General features: G+C 37.4%; 1 protein-coding gene across 1 annotated transcript; it reads right to left on the bottom strand.

Moving 5' to 3' along the window:
- Positions 1 to 216: 216 nt before the first annotated feature.
- On the bottom strand, positions 217 to 15761 carry LOC121414896 (cation channel sperm-associated protein 2-like). Its single transcript, XM_041607945.1, has 13 exons — positions 15596 to 15761; positions 14925 to 15104; positions 13669 to 13737; positions 12763 to 12935; positions 11951 to 12112; positions 8477 to 8601; positions 6673 to 6845; positions 6075 to 6210; positions 5101 to 5169; positions 4158 to 4292; positions 1097 to 1148; positions 679 to 752; positions 217 to 391 (listed from the first exon to the last, which is right to left on the bottom strand). Exons 1-13 carry the CDS (start codon positions 15759 to 15761, stop codon positions 217 to 219), a joined length of 1689 nt encoding a protein of 562 aa, XP_041463879.1.
- Positions 15762 to 16338: the final 577 nt, after the last annotated feature.

Below are 16338 nucleotides of genomic sequence, written 5' to 3'. Positions count from 1 at the left end.
ATGGTGACGTCACTTAATTTTTCTCAATAGACATTGTCAATAATTTGACGCGATACAGATCTCAATTTCATTTCTCTTCTTTATCCCTCCTCTTCTTCTTCTTTCTCCCTCCTTTTCAATAATGTGGTACTTTAAAAATCACACCGGCGGTCAGCCCTCGTCTTGCTGCCCCCAATCTCAAAGCGCCGCCCAGCCCTGAGTAGATCCTTCTTTTTTTCAAGTGATCGGATACTCACATGTCAAGTTCTGTAGATCCTGACGCTCTTGTAGGTTTTCCTGTAAAGCTTCCATGAGCTGAAAATACTTGAATAGAGTATCACGAGGCCAGATGGTCTCGGTCGGGGAGTTCATTAGCAGTTCAAGATTATCATGAACCATCTTCTCCCAGTCTTACATAGAGGGGAAGGAAGATGAATAAATGGAAGAATGAAGAAAGGAAGGAATGAAAGGAGGAATGAATGAATATTGGCAAATGATTGAAATGACACGTGACACATGAATTATCAAACGAACGAATTAATGAATGGATGAAACGGCGAATAATCACGTCATACCACCATTTGCTCACTGCCGGCTTTGCCGGGGGGGGGGGGGGGGCGTGCACCTCAACATTCGATGTTTTTTGTACAGGATCTTAAAGGGAGAGAATCGTCTCCACCCTGGTAAAAAAATCTCACGAAATCGCCGCATGTGCTGCTGCTTCTACTACTACTACTACTACTACTACTACTACTACTACTACTACTACTACTACTACTACTACTACTACTACTACTACTACTACTACTACTACAACTACTACTACTACTACTACTACTACTACCGTTACTATAGTAATTATTAATAATAATAATTAATCATGTCATGTCATGGAGCCTTGCATTTGTTTGAGTTGTAAAACGGATTTTAATGAGGGCCTGTACTTTCATAAAAGTCCTAAATTCAATTGAATTTAATTATTTCACTGATTTTTGTAAGCCTATCGAACAGTTGCTTGGAAAGTATGAAAATTGTGTAATTAATGGCCAGTTGGGAAAAGGGAAAAAAAAATCTTACCTCCAGATTTCTTGGTGGTTTCACCCATCATTCGGCTTACACGGCGGAAGAGGGCATCGGAGCTTGCTACACTCTTGTGGCTTTTACGATCTCTGTGGGCGAGAAAACCGCAACATCAACATGATGGTTGGTAAATTATGATTTCATTTGCCAGACTATCCTTTTGGCGTGCCGCAGGGATCTGTTTTTCTTTTCTTAATTATTCTTTAATGCAAGAATATCTAATACGCATTGCAGAACGATATTAAGGCAAATATCATTTATGAAGTTCAACTGGATCATTCTACACACGTATGTTTCTTGCTTACTTCAATCCTAGCGACACTTTTCCTTATGAATTTATGCAAAGAGATTGATGTATCACCAAAACAACTAAATGAAGAGTCGTATCAAAACCGAATACCTTATAACCATGCATGGACTAGATGTTGGTGTGTCGGAAACAAGGAAGGCGTCGTTGGGGGAAGACGACTGAAAGATCTTGAAGAGGACGTCTATTTTACAAGTCACAAGACTCAAACGGACACCTTTTTTTAAACTACGATTTCTCCTTTCATTCTCCCCCTTTCTCTCATTATTTGAAAGTATCATGGGAGCAATCACCCCTGCTACCCCCTCCCCCTGTGTTGCAGATTGGCTGTTTCATAAATACTTGCTATAACAAAATGCACACAATTCTATAACAAATTCACTATCAGTTAATCAAAATGATCAGATCGAATGATTTCAGAACATTGAAAGTGTTATTGAAAATTTATCATTAAAGCAGGTCCTATGAAATATAGGCCCCCACGACCCATGGGGCCCGTTTCATAACCACTTTCAACTATTGTAACTTTGCCATGATGGCAACTAACAGGGCGTAGCCGCCAATCATCTGAGTTTTCGTGGTAGTTACAATATTGTTGTAAGTCTGGGCCCCAGGTTGGTAAGCATATTGATTTTTCCACTGAAGTATTCTAAATTTCCTGAAGTCCAATAAATCATCATATAGAGCTTGGTACAAGGGCGCCGGAAGCGGGGGGGGGGGGGCAGGGGGGGGGCACTTGCCCCCCAAATAAAATTTTGGGGGGGCAAAACGAGATTTTGCCCCCCCAACTTGCCCCCCTGAAAGATGAAAAATGATAAATTATTTAATGACAAAAGTAAATGAAGGCACTTTTCTGCCTGAAAATTGTCATTTCCATTGTCAAAAATGAAAAAATTTTGCCCCTGACGGGGCAAATACATTATCATAGTAAGCCTCGCATCTTTTGACGAACAGTTCCTCTGTGAAACATAGCTTTGATAAGCACCTTTTCCATCTTATTACAGTGTGATAACGTTTAACATTTTAATGAATACATTTCAGACTAAAAGCGAATGGCAAATTGATAGTGGTCCACCAATGATATAGGTTTATAATTCTATGATGCTGGCTGTGTCGTCTAACAAACGCGCGGTCGCCCAGAAACGCTCAGACCGTACCGGACACGATATCACTAACGCGCGTGAACACTAGTTACTCGAGCAAGATATGGAATCTATGTCATAGCTGTCAAGCCCAGAAACCATAACATCTCGAGAAACTTGTTTCAATTATTTCATTTTCAACTAAATATAAATTGAGTTAATACAGTGATAACAAGAGAGCGGTGATGGCTCAGTCGGTAACGCGTCTGCCCGTCGAAGTCGAACCAAAGATCGTAGGTTCGAGTCCACCCTGGGCGGATGACTGAAGTCAGTGCGTTGTGTGTAAACGTCTCTCCCATGTTTCATAGATGCAGGCTATGTTTCAATGGAAAACACTCCGTCCCTCGGATAGGACGTTAAATGGAGGCCCCGTGTAGAGGAAAGTCACCACCTTTGCACGTTAAGAACCCACTGCACTATTCGTATAAGAGTAGGGGGAAACCCCGGTGTCGAGGTCCACCTGTATCCCCCCCCCCCAATCAGTTATATCGGGAGGAGAGACCTGTGGATCATAGTGATTCAGTTCGCTTTTCGCCTCCCAGGCACAGGTGACGCCAAACAAATGATAATAACAATTCAGTGCCCTAAAGAAACTACCAAGGTTATTTCAACTCAATATAGACATGTTATCAGAAAATTACACTCAGAATAATCATGTGTAGAGGATTATAATTTATGATTTGTAAAAATGGTGAATCCCACTCGAAAGCAACTTAGAGATAATGTTTAGCATGTAAACAATAAAATCATCGGTGAAAGTGTCTTCTTGACCGGACTCATATTATCCGAGATATGAATAAAAATGTAAAGAATATAAAAGAAAAAAATAAGCGTCACAGTATACTGCTCTACTATAAAAAAAAAATCTTAAGATATTTTCACAGCCCCGTATTTTCCTCTATTCCTTTTCATTGGCATGATTGGAAGGCGTTTTGTCTGATACTATTTCAGCTCATATATAGCACTTATGTATTTTAGATTCCAAAACTTCTTCCCATTACCTGTTACTAATCAGATCGAGATGGCAGCTATGTTCTCTGGTTCATCCCAGCTTTTGTTATTCATGGACGTTTGCAAAAATAAAAAATAAAAAACCCGGGAGTGGGTGGGGCTGCAAGACCTAAGTTTTCGAAGAAACGTAAGAGCGAGGGGATTTGTGATGGGGGAGCTTTTGCATTTTCTAGAATAAAATTGAAGGATTTCATGCACACTTCTGGTGAATTTTGTGAATTTTGCCCTCTCGATCGGCGGCCCCGGCTGCGTACGGTCATGTTTGTCATCTTAAAGTCTTTAAAAGGCCTATATTACATTGGTTTGAAACAATTTCGTTTGCAATAAGGCTCGTAATTTTGCTGGAACTGCGACCCTGGTCATGAAGAAACACCAGGCTGGGTCAGAAGGGAGGAAACAGAAGGAGCAAAAAGAAATCCAAGACTGTTTAATTCTCAAGACATTTATTTTTGAATGCACTTAGAAACGCAACTTTTATACTCCATTTTTACACAAAATCCTTACCGTGGGGGGGGGGGTCCCATAGCCTCTCCCGCTCGATCGCTTCGGTATCTCACGCTGTCAAAAATATTGTGCCCCCTTCAGGATTTTGCCCCCCAAAACTGAAAGTGTTCCGGCGCGCCTGGCTTGGTATATACCTTTGTTTTTCAAGAAGTCCAGATTTCCGAGGCGGCCCGGCTTTGCTTTCTTGTCCTTTCTCAGTCTCTTCAGCTTCTTTGGCCTTCTCTTCCCCTTCCTTGCTTCTCTTCTCGGTCGATGCTTCCTCGTCGTCACTGAAATTCATTGAAAGTAATGCGATTAATTAATAACAGGTAATAATTTTGTACGCAATGCAATCAATTATAAAAATCAGCATCCCTATCAATCGCTAAGCTTTATATTACGCGATATCGATGTACAAAATGATACAGGGATCACAGCATCTAATCAATCACAGCTGAAAACTACCATAATGATCATGATGATCATCTTGGTGAATAAAATGGTCCATTTAACCCTGCCTTTAGTACCACTACCATTCTACTTTTGTCTTACTACAATGTATTTGATAGCGAAATTTTATTTTCATCTTCGCTTCTCTTGGTTTTCTCGACTCTCCCATCTTCATTTTCTATACTTCATCGAATCCTCTACCCACTTGTTAGAGGCATTCCTTACCATCTTTCTGCATCATTTCCCTCTCCCCTCTCTCTTCCTTTCTCCACCCCTTTTCATTATCTCCTGCTTTCTTTATATCCCTTCTTCTCGTCTCTCATTAATCTTTCTTTTCTTTCCTTTCCTTTGTGTCTTCATCATGTTCTAATACACTCCCATTTTCGCGCAACATCTCATTACATCCGCAATCATCATACAATATTGAATTTCCCGCTTATTTTGTGTCAAGATACGGATGATGATACCCAATATATCTTTTTTTTTGTTCTACAGAAAAGGTAAACAAAGAAACATTAAACAAAAAAGGTTTTGCCAGTGAAAAGGGAAAGTTCTATTCAATATAATTTCTTTCAATAATCGACAAACAAGAGAACGTGAACTATAAATGATTATGATTGAAGGTTTGTTTGTATGAGCAATAATTACCTTGATGGCTCCTCTTGAATGGTTTCCATTACTGACTCGACCTCGAGTCCTCTCGAACTAGAAGCACGCCTGTATTATGGTCAACATGGGAAAGGATGAAAGCAAGTTTAAAAGGTTAATTAAGTATTCTTAAAAGTAGATAAAATAGTTTATTATCTAGTACTCTGAAAACAAATAAAAAACATAGTGACTTCACCAACCTGAGAGTAGCACATGGAATATAAATATTATTTTTGAGTGTGTTCTGGAGGTGATTAATGAAATTTCAATTTTAAGAACTAAATTTTCTTATTTTTCATATCTTTATCGGTGATGACTCGCTCGAATCTTAGATGTTGTATTGCAGTGATTAAAATGGTTTCCGATGAGAACTGTTACACAGTCATGTATAATGAGTTTCTCAAAGTCACACAATTAAGTAATTACTAAAAGGGAGACTGATGGCATAGCGATAAAAGTCGATCAACCCGTTTTTGGCTTCGTGAGAGAGCGAAATGGGCGAGTTGAAAATCGATCATAAAAGAAAAAAAATACGCATTTATCTTGATTCGTCTTACTGTAAAAAGATTTTTTTTATTTTTAGAAAGAACAAAATATTTTCCAAAAGAATAAATGCAAAATGACAGAAGAAACAGAGGGTAAACGACAAATACAGACAATGATAAAATCACTCTATCCGCTAAGATGCATTATCGTGAAAACTTTGGGCAGGGCGGGGGATTTGCTATGTATTTTCTTATTTACAATTAAAATCAGCTCTGACATTGCTGTAATTTCTTGAACACAGATGGCCATGAAATATTTTATTGTGATCACTGGACTAAGAATTCCGGTGGATAAAATTTTGTTTTCCATTGCCATTACATTTTAATTTAAAATTTTCCCTTTTTTAGGGGGAGGGGTGGGAATGACTGGACCCCTACCAAATCTGCCACTGCGTGCGAATTCACTCCACACTGTCGAGGATCACGTACCTTCCTGCGTTGAGTTCTTGGTCTTGTCTTTCAAGCTCCTCGTTGAACTTCTCAGCATCTAGCTGCATTTGAACCATTACCTCGTGTTCTTTCACTTCAACGAACAACTCATTACGAATGTTCTGAAAGTTGTTCACTTAAACGATGTATTCAAGCATTAAGGGGGTGTGAATCGAAAAAAAATGAATTTAATGTGCAATAAACAATCTGGATGCATTATAGGAACCGTTTATCACAAGGGACGACAGAAACAGGGGTGCAACTATGAGCTTCTTGATATACGTAGTGACAAACTGAAAGAAGGAGGAGAAATAACCCCTTTGAGTCGTTCAACTTATTTACTAATATCATTAAGTAAAAAGAAAAAAAAGAAGAAGCTCATTTAGAAATAATCATGCATATCACTTTTGTGAGATTTCGCTCACGGGAATAATCATCATGTACGTGTACATAAATGTCTCGAAATTAGAAGATACTTATAACGAAACGATAACAGAGTGGGTGGAGCATGCCATGGATGTAAAAGGGGGAATTGGGAAATGAGAAGAGATATATAGAGTGGGGGTGAATGAAGGTGGGGGCATCGAACGACACATACCCATTATCCCGACAAAGATGTTTCTGAAGATGAATGAGCCGATGCAGATCCACAGCATGATATAGAATGTAGGAGCAACACTCCCCATCACTTTCCACATATCCTTCAAGATCTTATACCATTGATCCAAGGTAAACAATTGGAAGAGGGTGATCATCGCGTTACCTAAATTACTGAGGGGTTAATGAATAAGAAAATTGATGAATATGCATGAATTTACATACTAAAGAATGAATTAGAGGTTGATCATCGCGTTACCTAAATTACTGAGGGATTAATGAATACGAAAATTGATGAATATGCATGAATTTACATACTAAAGAATGAATTAGAGGTTGATCATCGCGTTACCTAAATTACTGAGGGATTAATGAATACGAAAATTGATGAATATGCATGGATTTACATACTAAAGAATGAATTAGAGGTTGATCATCGCGTTACCTAAATTACTGAGGGATTTACGAATATGAAAATTGATAGATCTTGTAAATAAATAAATAAATAAATATGCATGAATTAACATACCAAGGAATGAATTAGAGGATGATCATTGCATTATCTAAATTACTTAGGGTGATAATGAATACAAAACCAAATGAATATTTGGTTTTTTCTTAATTAAGAAATGGATGAATAAATTAATAGATTAAAACCTGACCGAATAAAAATCGAATGAATTTATGAATAGATAAATAAGTCAAATGAATAGATAGAAAGATGAATAAATGAATAAATAAATAAATAAATAAGTAAATAAATGAATAAACAAATAAATGAATAGATAAATAAATAAACAATTAGATAAATAAATAATTTGGGAGAAAAAAATGAAGAAGTGGAACTGGTCGGAGAGAGAGTATAATTCTTTACCACTCCTATCTTTCATTATTTACTTTTGAGATGAGTACTTCATCACATTGCATGAAAACATTGTTACCAAGTAACCGCCACCTGCCCCTTAACCACACTAAGGGTGTCATTAAAGGACAAGTCCACCCCAACAAAAAGCTGCTTTGAATAGAAAGAGAAAAATCAAACAAACATAACACTGAAAATTTCATCAAAATCGGATGTAAAATAAGAAAGTTATAACATTTTAAAGTTTTGCTTAATTTTTCAAAACGTTAATTTGCACATCTGGGAGTGTTTCATGAAAGGACTTGTCAGACGTTTTGTCAGACAAGTCCCATTTTATCCGACAGTTACCATAGAAACAGTGCCTCACAGCCAATCAGAGTCAGAGAAAGATGTCAGATCTGACAACTTGTCGGAAAAAATATTGATGAAACGCTCCACATCCTGGTCGGCATGCAAATGAGGGGACCGATGACATCCTCCACTCACTATTTCTTTTGTATTTTATTATATGAAATATTTTGATTTTCTTGTCATTGTCATGTGAAACTTTGTTTCATTCCTCCCTGAACACATGTAATTCAATTATTTTAACATTTTGTGGTTCAAGCAAGGGGGTCCTAATTGTCTCTCATTTGCATATCACTGAGTTGAGCATAGAACTGTTTTGTGAAAAATAAGCGAAACTTTAACATGTCACAACTTTCTCATTTTACATCCGATTTTGATGAAGTTTTCGGCGTTATTCATGTTTGATTTTTCTCTATATATCAAAATCAACTTTTTCTGGGGTGGACTTCACCTTTAAAGCCGTAATGCTGCATCAGTCACACTTAACAAACCGACTCTTCACCAACAAAAGCTATGACGTTATTACGAATGACAGACCGTCGCTCGGTTTGGAATGGGTTTAGTTAGTGTGGCTGCGGCACTGTGGATCACATACTCGAAGCTATATTGATAGATGAGGTCATCTCTCACTGATCTCGAGTAACTATCGAAGAAAATGATACCAGTGATGGCGAAGATGTAGAGGAAGAGGAGGAAGAGGACGAGGATGAACGACATCGCCTGAGATAAAACAAAACAAAGAAAAAATAAATAATCAGGCCCTAATATAAGCCTAGATTAAAGTGTTTCTAAAGGCCCCCCAGAGCAAATACCATTAAAGGACTTAATTTTTTTGTTTGTTCAATCAATTCCAAGTAAATCTATTTTGTTTCGTCCTTGGTTAATGAAGAAAGACGATCAACCAACCAGTTTGTCATTCAACTATTTATTCGATCCATTTTCATGTGTATCAATTTACGTACACTTAATTTGTACATTCTTCGCCCCCCCCCCTTTTTTTGACAAAGCAGCTCATCTATTATCTATTTCAGATTTTAGTCGTCACGATTGTTTTTCATCATTCTATAAGATATGAAAGAGAAAAAGGAGTCTTACAACATTTAGAACAGAATCTATTTACTTATTCATAGCTATAGTATTGTTCTTGGAAAGCATATTAGGCGGCATACTGTATTATAAAGTGATTTAAATCTATGAAATTATCACAAGAATTATAGTTTGCAATATGGCCTATTAAAAGTAATTTATGGGATAAGTGGATTGTGTTTATTGAAGCTGTTCGTAGGTTAGGCACTACTTTTCACTGTAGTGAATCTATCTTGCGCTACATGACTTGTATGAATTCGATCTTTTCAGATTTTGTGCTACACTGATTTATTGGTCGCAATAATTTGTATAAATTCAATATTTTCAGATTAAATATGAGGCACGTTAGCTCAGTCGGAAGGCCTAGCGCGGGGATTCGGAATCCGGTAATCCTGGTTCGATTCCCACTTGGTGAGTGTGCTAGTGCCCTTTAGTAAAGCATTTAATAATCATTATCAGGTCCCTCGGAGAGGACCTTATATAAGCCGTCGGTCCTGTGGCTGCTTGCGTATAAGCATTCATGCTTTCTTAGCAATCAAGTTAAAATCGCCATCATTTACCACATTCTTGTTATTAACAAACTTTTGAAAGTTACATGTATACAGATGTATTACTCAAAACTTGATAAGAATTAGTTCACTCCCATCATCATGGTTATGTTAAACAGAGGGTAAATTTAGGGCGCGTAACAGAAGGCCACTCGTCGTGCGCAAAGTCGTTACGACCATGCCAACTTTATGATATCGCGCCCTGGTTCATATTCTTTATAATTATCCCACTCAAACCAGACTTAGCATGCCGTAATTCCCAGGACAGACTTGATGTTAAAAGCTAACTCGCGTCTTGGATGGTATGACGAGGGGATCTTCCGTATTCATTTCATAGGCGGATCCAGGGGGGCGAAAGGCTCGCCCCCCCCCCCATTGGCGGAGCAAAAAAAAGGGAAAAAGGGAAAAGAAGAAAAAAGAGGGAAGAGGAGGGAAAAGAGAGGAGAAAAAAAGAAGAGGAAGAAGACGAATGAATAAAATAAGATGAGGGAAAGACTTGGAAAATGAAAATAATCTTTCATGTCACTATATAAAATTTTCGCTTGCGCTCGCATTGCCTGTTTGGTGATTTTCATATCTTGTTCATTATGGAGTTTAAATATCAAGTTTGGGAGTCAATATACAAAACACATATCACCTCGGAAATCGAACTTTCATTATTTTTTGTGATTTACAAATTGATTTTTAAAAAAGTGCTCTGTAAAAAATGTCAGTTTTATGGTCTGAATATTAGCAATTTCTGCTCGCGCTGCGCGCTCGAAAATTTGATTTATCAGGTACCTATTATTTTTGTGTATTCCATAAAGTTTTCAAAATATCCCTTTTCAGGTCTGATTGTCAAAACGTATCAGCTAGCGCTGCGCGCTCGCATTTTTATTGGTGAATTATGTATGTCTCAAGATGATTATACAACAAACTACATAAAATCCCCTTTTCATGACAGTTTATAAGAACATTTGGCTCGCGATTTGCGCTCGCATTAATGGTAATGGTTGCGTGGAGCGTTGTAGCCCAGTGGATAAGTCTTCTGACTTTGAAACAGAGGGTCGTGGGTTCGAATCCCAGCCATGGCGTTATTTCCTTCAGCAAGAATCAGCTATTGGAAGTTATATAACTATTGCAATTATTCCTCATTAACTTATTCAGTCGCGCGTTGGATGTACACACGATTGTGTTATAATACTTGAGACATTTTGTCATCTATAACCGCCCACAATATCTTGCAACTAACCTTGGATGTTTGGTCGCAAAGCATCCCACACTATAATATTTACTAAACTGTCAATATTATGCAATATGATAGAATACGTTTTATCTCCTTGTCCTTGCTGGGGTTTCTTTCTTTCTTTTTTTCTTTGCAAAAGAGGGAGAGAAGGAAGGATATTTTAATAGTTATGACAAAAAATAATAGAAACAAATTGAAAATGATTAAATAACCATCCATGTGTATTGACACTTAACCTTTTTGTATTTACTGGATTTCATGTTTGAAGGATCTTTCTCCTTACAGACAAGTGTCAATCGAATGACTGAGGGTCACAAGGAGGAAGGCTTTCCTCCCACAGGGGCACTTTTTTATTTTCCATAAAGGTTGGTTAAAGGTGTTTGTCCCCTGGAAAGATCCATATTACCCATTCTTTTTCATGATTTACAAAACATGAATAGAATGTCCCGTTTTTTAGGTCTAAATGTCGATTCTTTTTCCGCGCGCGCTTCGCGCTCGCATCACAATTGTTTCGTTATACCTATCCTGTTCACATTGCCCAGAATGTTTAAAATTTTAGGAAAAAAGTACATAGGATTTCCAAAATAATTCAGCTCGCGCTTCGCATTATATAAATAAGGATTATGATATTATATATCATAAGAATAAAGCTGAGAAGTGACTATTAGGACTCCCCCTTAAAATAAAAAAAAAATCATCTTCGAGCGACCGATCGGGGAAAATATGGCTGAAAAAAATTCCGCCGCCCCCCCCCTATTGGCGAAGGCTGGATCCGCCAATGTATTTCTTTTTTTGGGTAAGGAATTCGCCCCGTACTCCTTTCCAGCAAAGCTCTCGAATTCAAGTCTCGATGTCATACATCTCGTAATACTCAAGATTCGCGAGAGCTATAATCTTATCCAGGCTGATGTTACATCGAAGGCTTTCGATGTAAGCTCGAGATCCTGCTTTCACAAGAATTTTGTGAATTTAAATTTCCTCATCCATATCCCAACACCTATACACTACAGGCGGTGATATAGGGGGGGGGGGGGTGCTGGTGCACCCCGTAAAATTTTAAAATCTAATGGTCCAGTATGTTACATGCATTAATTTCGTAATTAAAAAATTGAAAATGAGGTAATTGCGCACACCGTATAAAACGAGCGAGCGATTAACTTATTTTTGTCAAATATTTCAGGGATGATGTTGAACTGATTTTGGATCTTACATTGAATGCTTTGGTGATTGCCAGGGCGATGAGACGAGCTTGTCTGAATCTGGATACCATCTTGAGAGCCCTGAAGATTCGGAAAACTCTTATATTACTGACTATGACCTTCAGATCCTTGAGGTCCCCCGCTGCTGAGGCGATGATCTCTGGTATGAAAGACTACAAATTAGTAAAAAAAAATAAAGGAAATGTGATTGGTTTAGAGCTCACCTATTTCTCTACGAATCGCAATATCATTTTGCGATTGGTTGTATAAGCTGGGATTCGTTCATTCATTATAACTCGTTGATAAACTCTTAAATTGCAAATTAAAAATGTGAAATGAGAGTGTCTTCTCCAAATCCCAGAATCGACAATAAATATATATGAAGGTAAAAATAAGAGATATACAAGTTGGTTTAACCTTATTTGTGTTGCTGATCGATCGATTGATGGTCAACTTAATCAAATATAAAATTTATTTATTGATTGATATATGTATTATTGGCCTGGTTTATCTATACATATTTAGTACTTTTAATTAATTTTGGAAGGAAATATTTATTTTTCAACCAAACAGATTATGATGATATTCTTTTTTCCCTTGTAGAAAATGTCAAAGCAGTGCCATAACAATAATAATGATAATAACAACAGCATCAACAAAAGCAATATGATGATAATAATGATAATATTAATAATAACAAATAATAATAATTATGAATAATAATGAAAATAATAATAATTATAATAATAATCATAATAATAAAATAATAATAATTATTATAATTCATTGATATTTTGAAATCTAAATTGACAAAAAAACTTACAGCAACTGTGACAACGAAATCGAATATATTCCACCCGTTCTTCCAGAATAATGGAAAGTTATCCAACCATTTGAGAAGGATTTCAACCATGAAGAGAAAGAGTGCACAGTAATCAAAGATCTCAAGAAATCGACGGATCCCAACGAGACCGGGATCAGTTCTATCCGTTACCTCTGTTAGTATAGGGTTAAAAAGAACAGATGATGATGATGAAAATTCTTTTAAAATATTTTTCCTCTACGCGAGCACAATTTTTTTTTTAATATTGTGAATGCTGACATATAGATTATGTGGCCCTTCTATTCAATCTCTTTTCTACTTCGGAATAAAAGATATTAACCCCTATGCACACAAATTTCTGTACCATACACAACAATTTTATTTCATAATGTACATGTAAAGCACATGCAGTATGGAAAGGCTCTACACTATTATGTTACTTTGAGACAGAAAAGTTTTCATTGTTCATCTGTCCTGATTCCCACTCCCCCCCTTTTTTAATCCTTTGATTACACAAAAACTCTGCGGTGAATCACACCTGTCCACTCGACGTCGCCCCTTTCCATTTTCCTATAATTCAGGAGTCGGTTTATCACCTTCTTCTTACTACTATTTCCCCCGTCCCCCCCCCCAAAAAAAATAGAAGACATAGGTATAATTATGCATATCTTGTGGAGGAAATTGTAAAGCTCTTTGTAAGAAAAAACGCTATAGTGTTACTCCATGCAGAGTTATTGTTTACTACTCTGAAATACTCATTGAATCTGGATGGATAAGAATAAGGCTTGCATATGACTGAGAATACTCCCACCTCTCTCCTCTCTCTCTCAAAAAAAAAATGAAATAAAAACGAAACACAAACAAGTAACGTGTCACTCAAGAATGTTGGATGAAATAAAAACTCACCTGATTGTAATCCAAGAGAAAGAGAATTTGACAGGATAAGTATCAACATGAAGTTCTGAAAAAATGATGCTGTTTATATGAAAGTCAAGAAAAATGATCCTAAAAATGAAATATGCTACGTATGATAACGATTACCCATGCATGAATTTAGAATGTACATGTACAATGTAAGCACTACATGTTATTGTGTTACATTAATATAAGGACATAATGTATATAGCAAAATGGAGGTGCAAATAGGGAAACGATATGCACTAAAAACTCTGACTTGAATTACTAATCTACTTTTCACAAAAAATATATGTAGTTTTATGGCATTCTCTATTTTCTGAAAATTAGATATCTCAGGGGGATACAGTGAGCTGTAATAGTGAATGGCATCCCAAGATGGTGCACCCATTCAGTTAACAAAGGGAATTTCGATGAGAAAAAATGAATATTCTCGAAAGACTTTTTTCATGAAAATAATTAAAATCATCATATTTCTTTCTTTTGATTTTTTGTTTAATTATTATTTTTTTTAAATTGGGGGCAAGAGCCCCCCACCCCCATCTGTACGTCCCTGCTTATCCACCCCACTCACATCACTCATGAAGCTTAAGGCACGTAGGATTATCCTTACAAGATTTGTAGTAACAACATTTTTTTTGGTAAGAATTGGCAATGATACAAGAATTGACACTTAATTGCTATCACGTAAATCGGGTCCTTCTCAGGTGAAAGGGGAACAGAACACGTTCGAGGCATTTTTGCTTTAAAAACATGGCACTTCTGCGAGAGAGGGCACTTGGTAACACCTAAAACGGGTCCTCGTCAGGTTCGTGAGGGGGCATTTTTCTTGCCTAAAAAGGGGCACTTTTCAGTGCTTCAAAAAGTGTGGGGGCACCGTGCCCCCACCCCCCGGATCGCTGCCCCTGGGTTTAAAGTCATAAGAATGGGGTTCAAATAAGTATTTGTTGAGTAATCGGACATACTCAATCCATACTAATAGGCAGCCAACTCAGCAAATTTCCTAACTTGCCGGCCCAACTTTCGGGTAATGTTTGATCCCGAAAGTCACATCCTGAGGAGCGTTTCATCAATATTTTCATCCGACAAGTTGTCAGATCTGACATCTTTCCATGACTTTGATTGGCTGAGAGGCACTGTTCCTATGGTAACTGTCGGATAAAATGGGACTTGTCGGATAAAACGTCTGACAAATCCTTTCATGAAATGCACATCCTGATTTCCAATAATTGTTTTGGAAAGGATACTTTCAAGCACGTAATTAGCCCACATGTCCAGAGGAGGATTCTTTGAGTTTTTGTTTCGGACACGGTTCTTTCTTCTGTCAATCCTACTAACATTCTCCGCCTTGTCCTTGCGAGTATAGGCCTGGAACTTGACCAGTCCATGTGGATTAGTCAACATCATCTTATTCAGTGTTTCCTCATCTGAGAAAAAAAAACAGACATATTGGCATTACCTATTTCTATCCGTTTACCTATCGATTTATTTATAATTAAAGATACGTCTAGATCTATACAGTAGACCTAGCTAGCTTAATAAAAAAGAAAATGTCACTTTTATCCCACATCTCCTTCATTTTCATATGCTCTTTCCTAGCTCCTCATTTTTTCCCCTTTTACCCCTACTTCAGATTTTCACCCATCTGCCTTTCTTCGCATTCTTTCTTTCTTCCTTCCTTCCGGCTTTCTTTCTTTCTTTCTTTCTTTCTTCCTTCCTTCCTTCCTCCTTCCTTTCTATTTCTTTCTTTCTTTAGAAAAAATTCTTTCCTTCTCTTTTTCTTTCTTTCTTCCTTTCTTTCTGGCTGCCTTTATTCATAGATTCATTTATTTCTCTCGATTCCTTTCTTGCTTTCTTTGGTCCATTTCAAAAATAACATGTTTCGGGATTTAAAAAAAATACAAACAAACAAACATACCAGCAAAATCCTTTGAGTAGAATTTTGGTGCCTCTGAGTGACCATGGTCATCAAAGCTCTCGAGAAGATGGAAGTCTTCAATAATCTTCGATCTAAATATCTCCGCGAGTGGTGTAAGGTCGCTGAATGTCTTACTATTGTTAGAATCTTCGTTGCTCTTTCCCATCTTCGCTTGTCAATGGATGTTTGGAAGATGAAGAAGAAAAAAAAAATAAACTCGTTATTAAAAGCTTGTCAAAAATATATATTATTGAAATATGCTTGAGTCAAACTAAAGGCTATAGATTCTATGCATTGATTCCTCGCTTCATCACACACAATAAAAAATACAATTTGCGGTATAAACGCGCGTCCAAAATAATAAGAGCGCACCTGCGCCTTATTATTGCGCACAAGAAATGCGCACTCGGAGGCGTGTTTCTGTCGGGCATTCTGATTGGTTAAAACTAGGTAATTGATTGATTAGTGAATTGACCAATGAGGAGGCGTCGCAAGCTTTGGAGAAAGTAACGGCGACAGGTGCTTTCTCACTGGAGTGTTCCGCGATCTCGCTACGTAAGTTTTGAACATGTTCAAATTTGTCTGGCGACCAGGAAGGTGGTGGCGATCCTTGCCGTTTCAGAAAAGATCAAGGTACGACCGAGAAGATTAAAAAGATCAAGCCACGAACAAGCTACGAAATACCACGCTATGTCGATTTTTGACGATCGCAGCGGAATCGCCATCTAGTGAGATGGGGGTAT

Source organism: Lytechinus variegatus, chromosome 5 (genome assembly GCF_018143015.1).
Source record: "Lytechinus variegatus isolate NC3 chromosome 5, Lvar_3.0, whole genome shotgun sequence".
NCBI classification, from domain to species: domain Eukaryota; kingdom Metazoa; phylum Echinodermata; class Echinoidea; order Temnopleuroida; family Toxopneustidae; genus Lytechinus; species Lytechinus variegatus.
This window is presented reverse-complemented; position numbering and strand designations above follow the sequence as displayed.

Coding starts and splice junctions, on each gene's coding strand:
- LOC121414896 (XM_041607945.1), bottom strand. CDS start 15,761: ATGGGAAAGAGCAACGAAGATTCTAACAATAGTAAGACATTCAGCGAC. Junction 15,105..15,595: donor CTACTCAAAGGATTTTGCTG/GTATGTTTGTTT, acceptor TTTTTTTCTCAG/ATGAGGAAACACTGAATAAG. Junction 12,936..13,668: donor TTCTCTTGGATTACAATCAG/GTGAGTTTTTAT, acceptor CTATACTAACAG/AGGTAACGGATAGAACTGAT.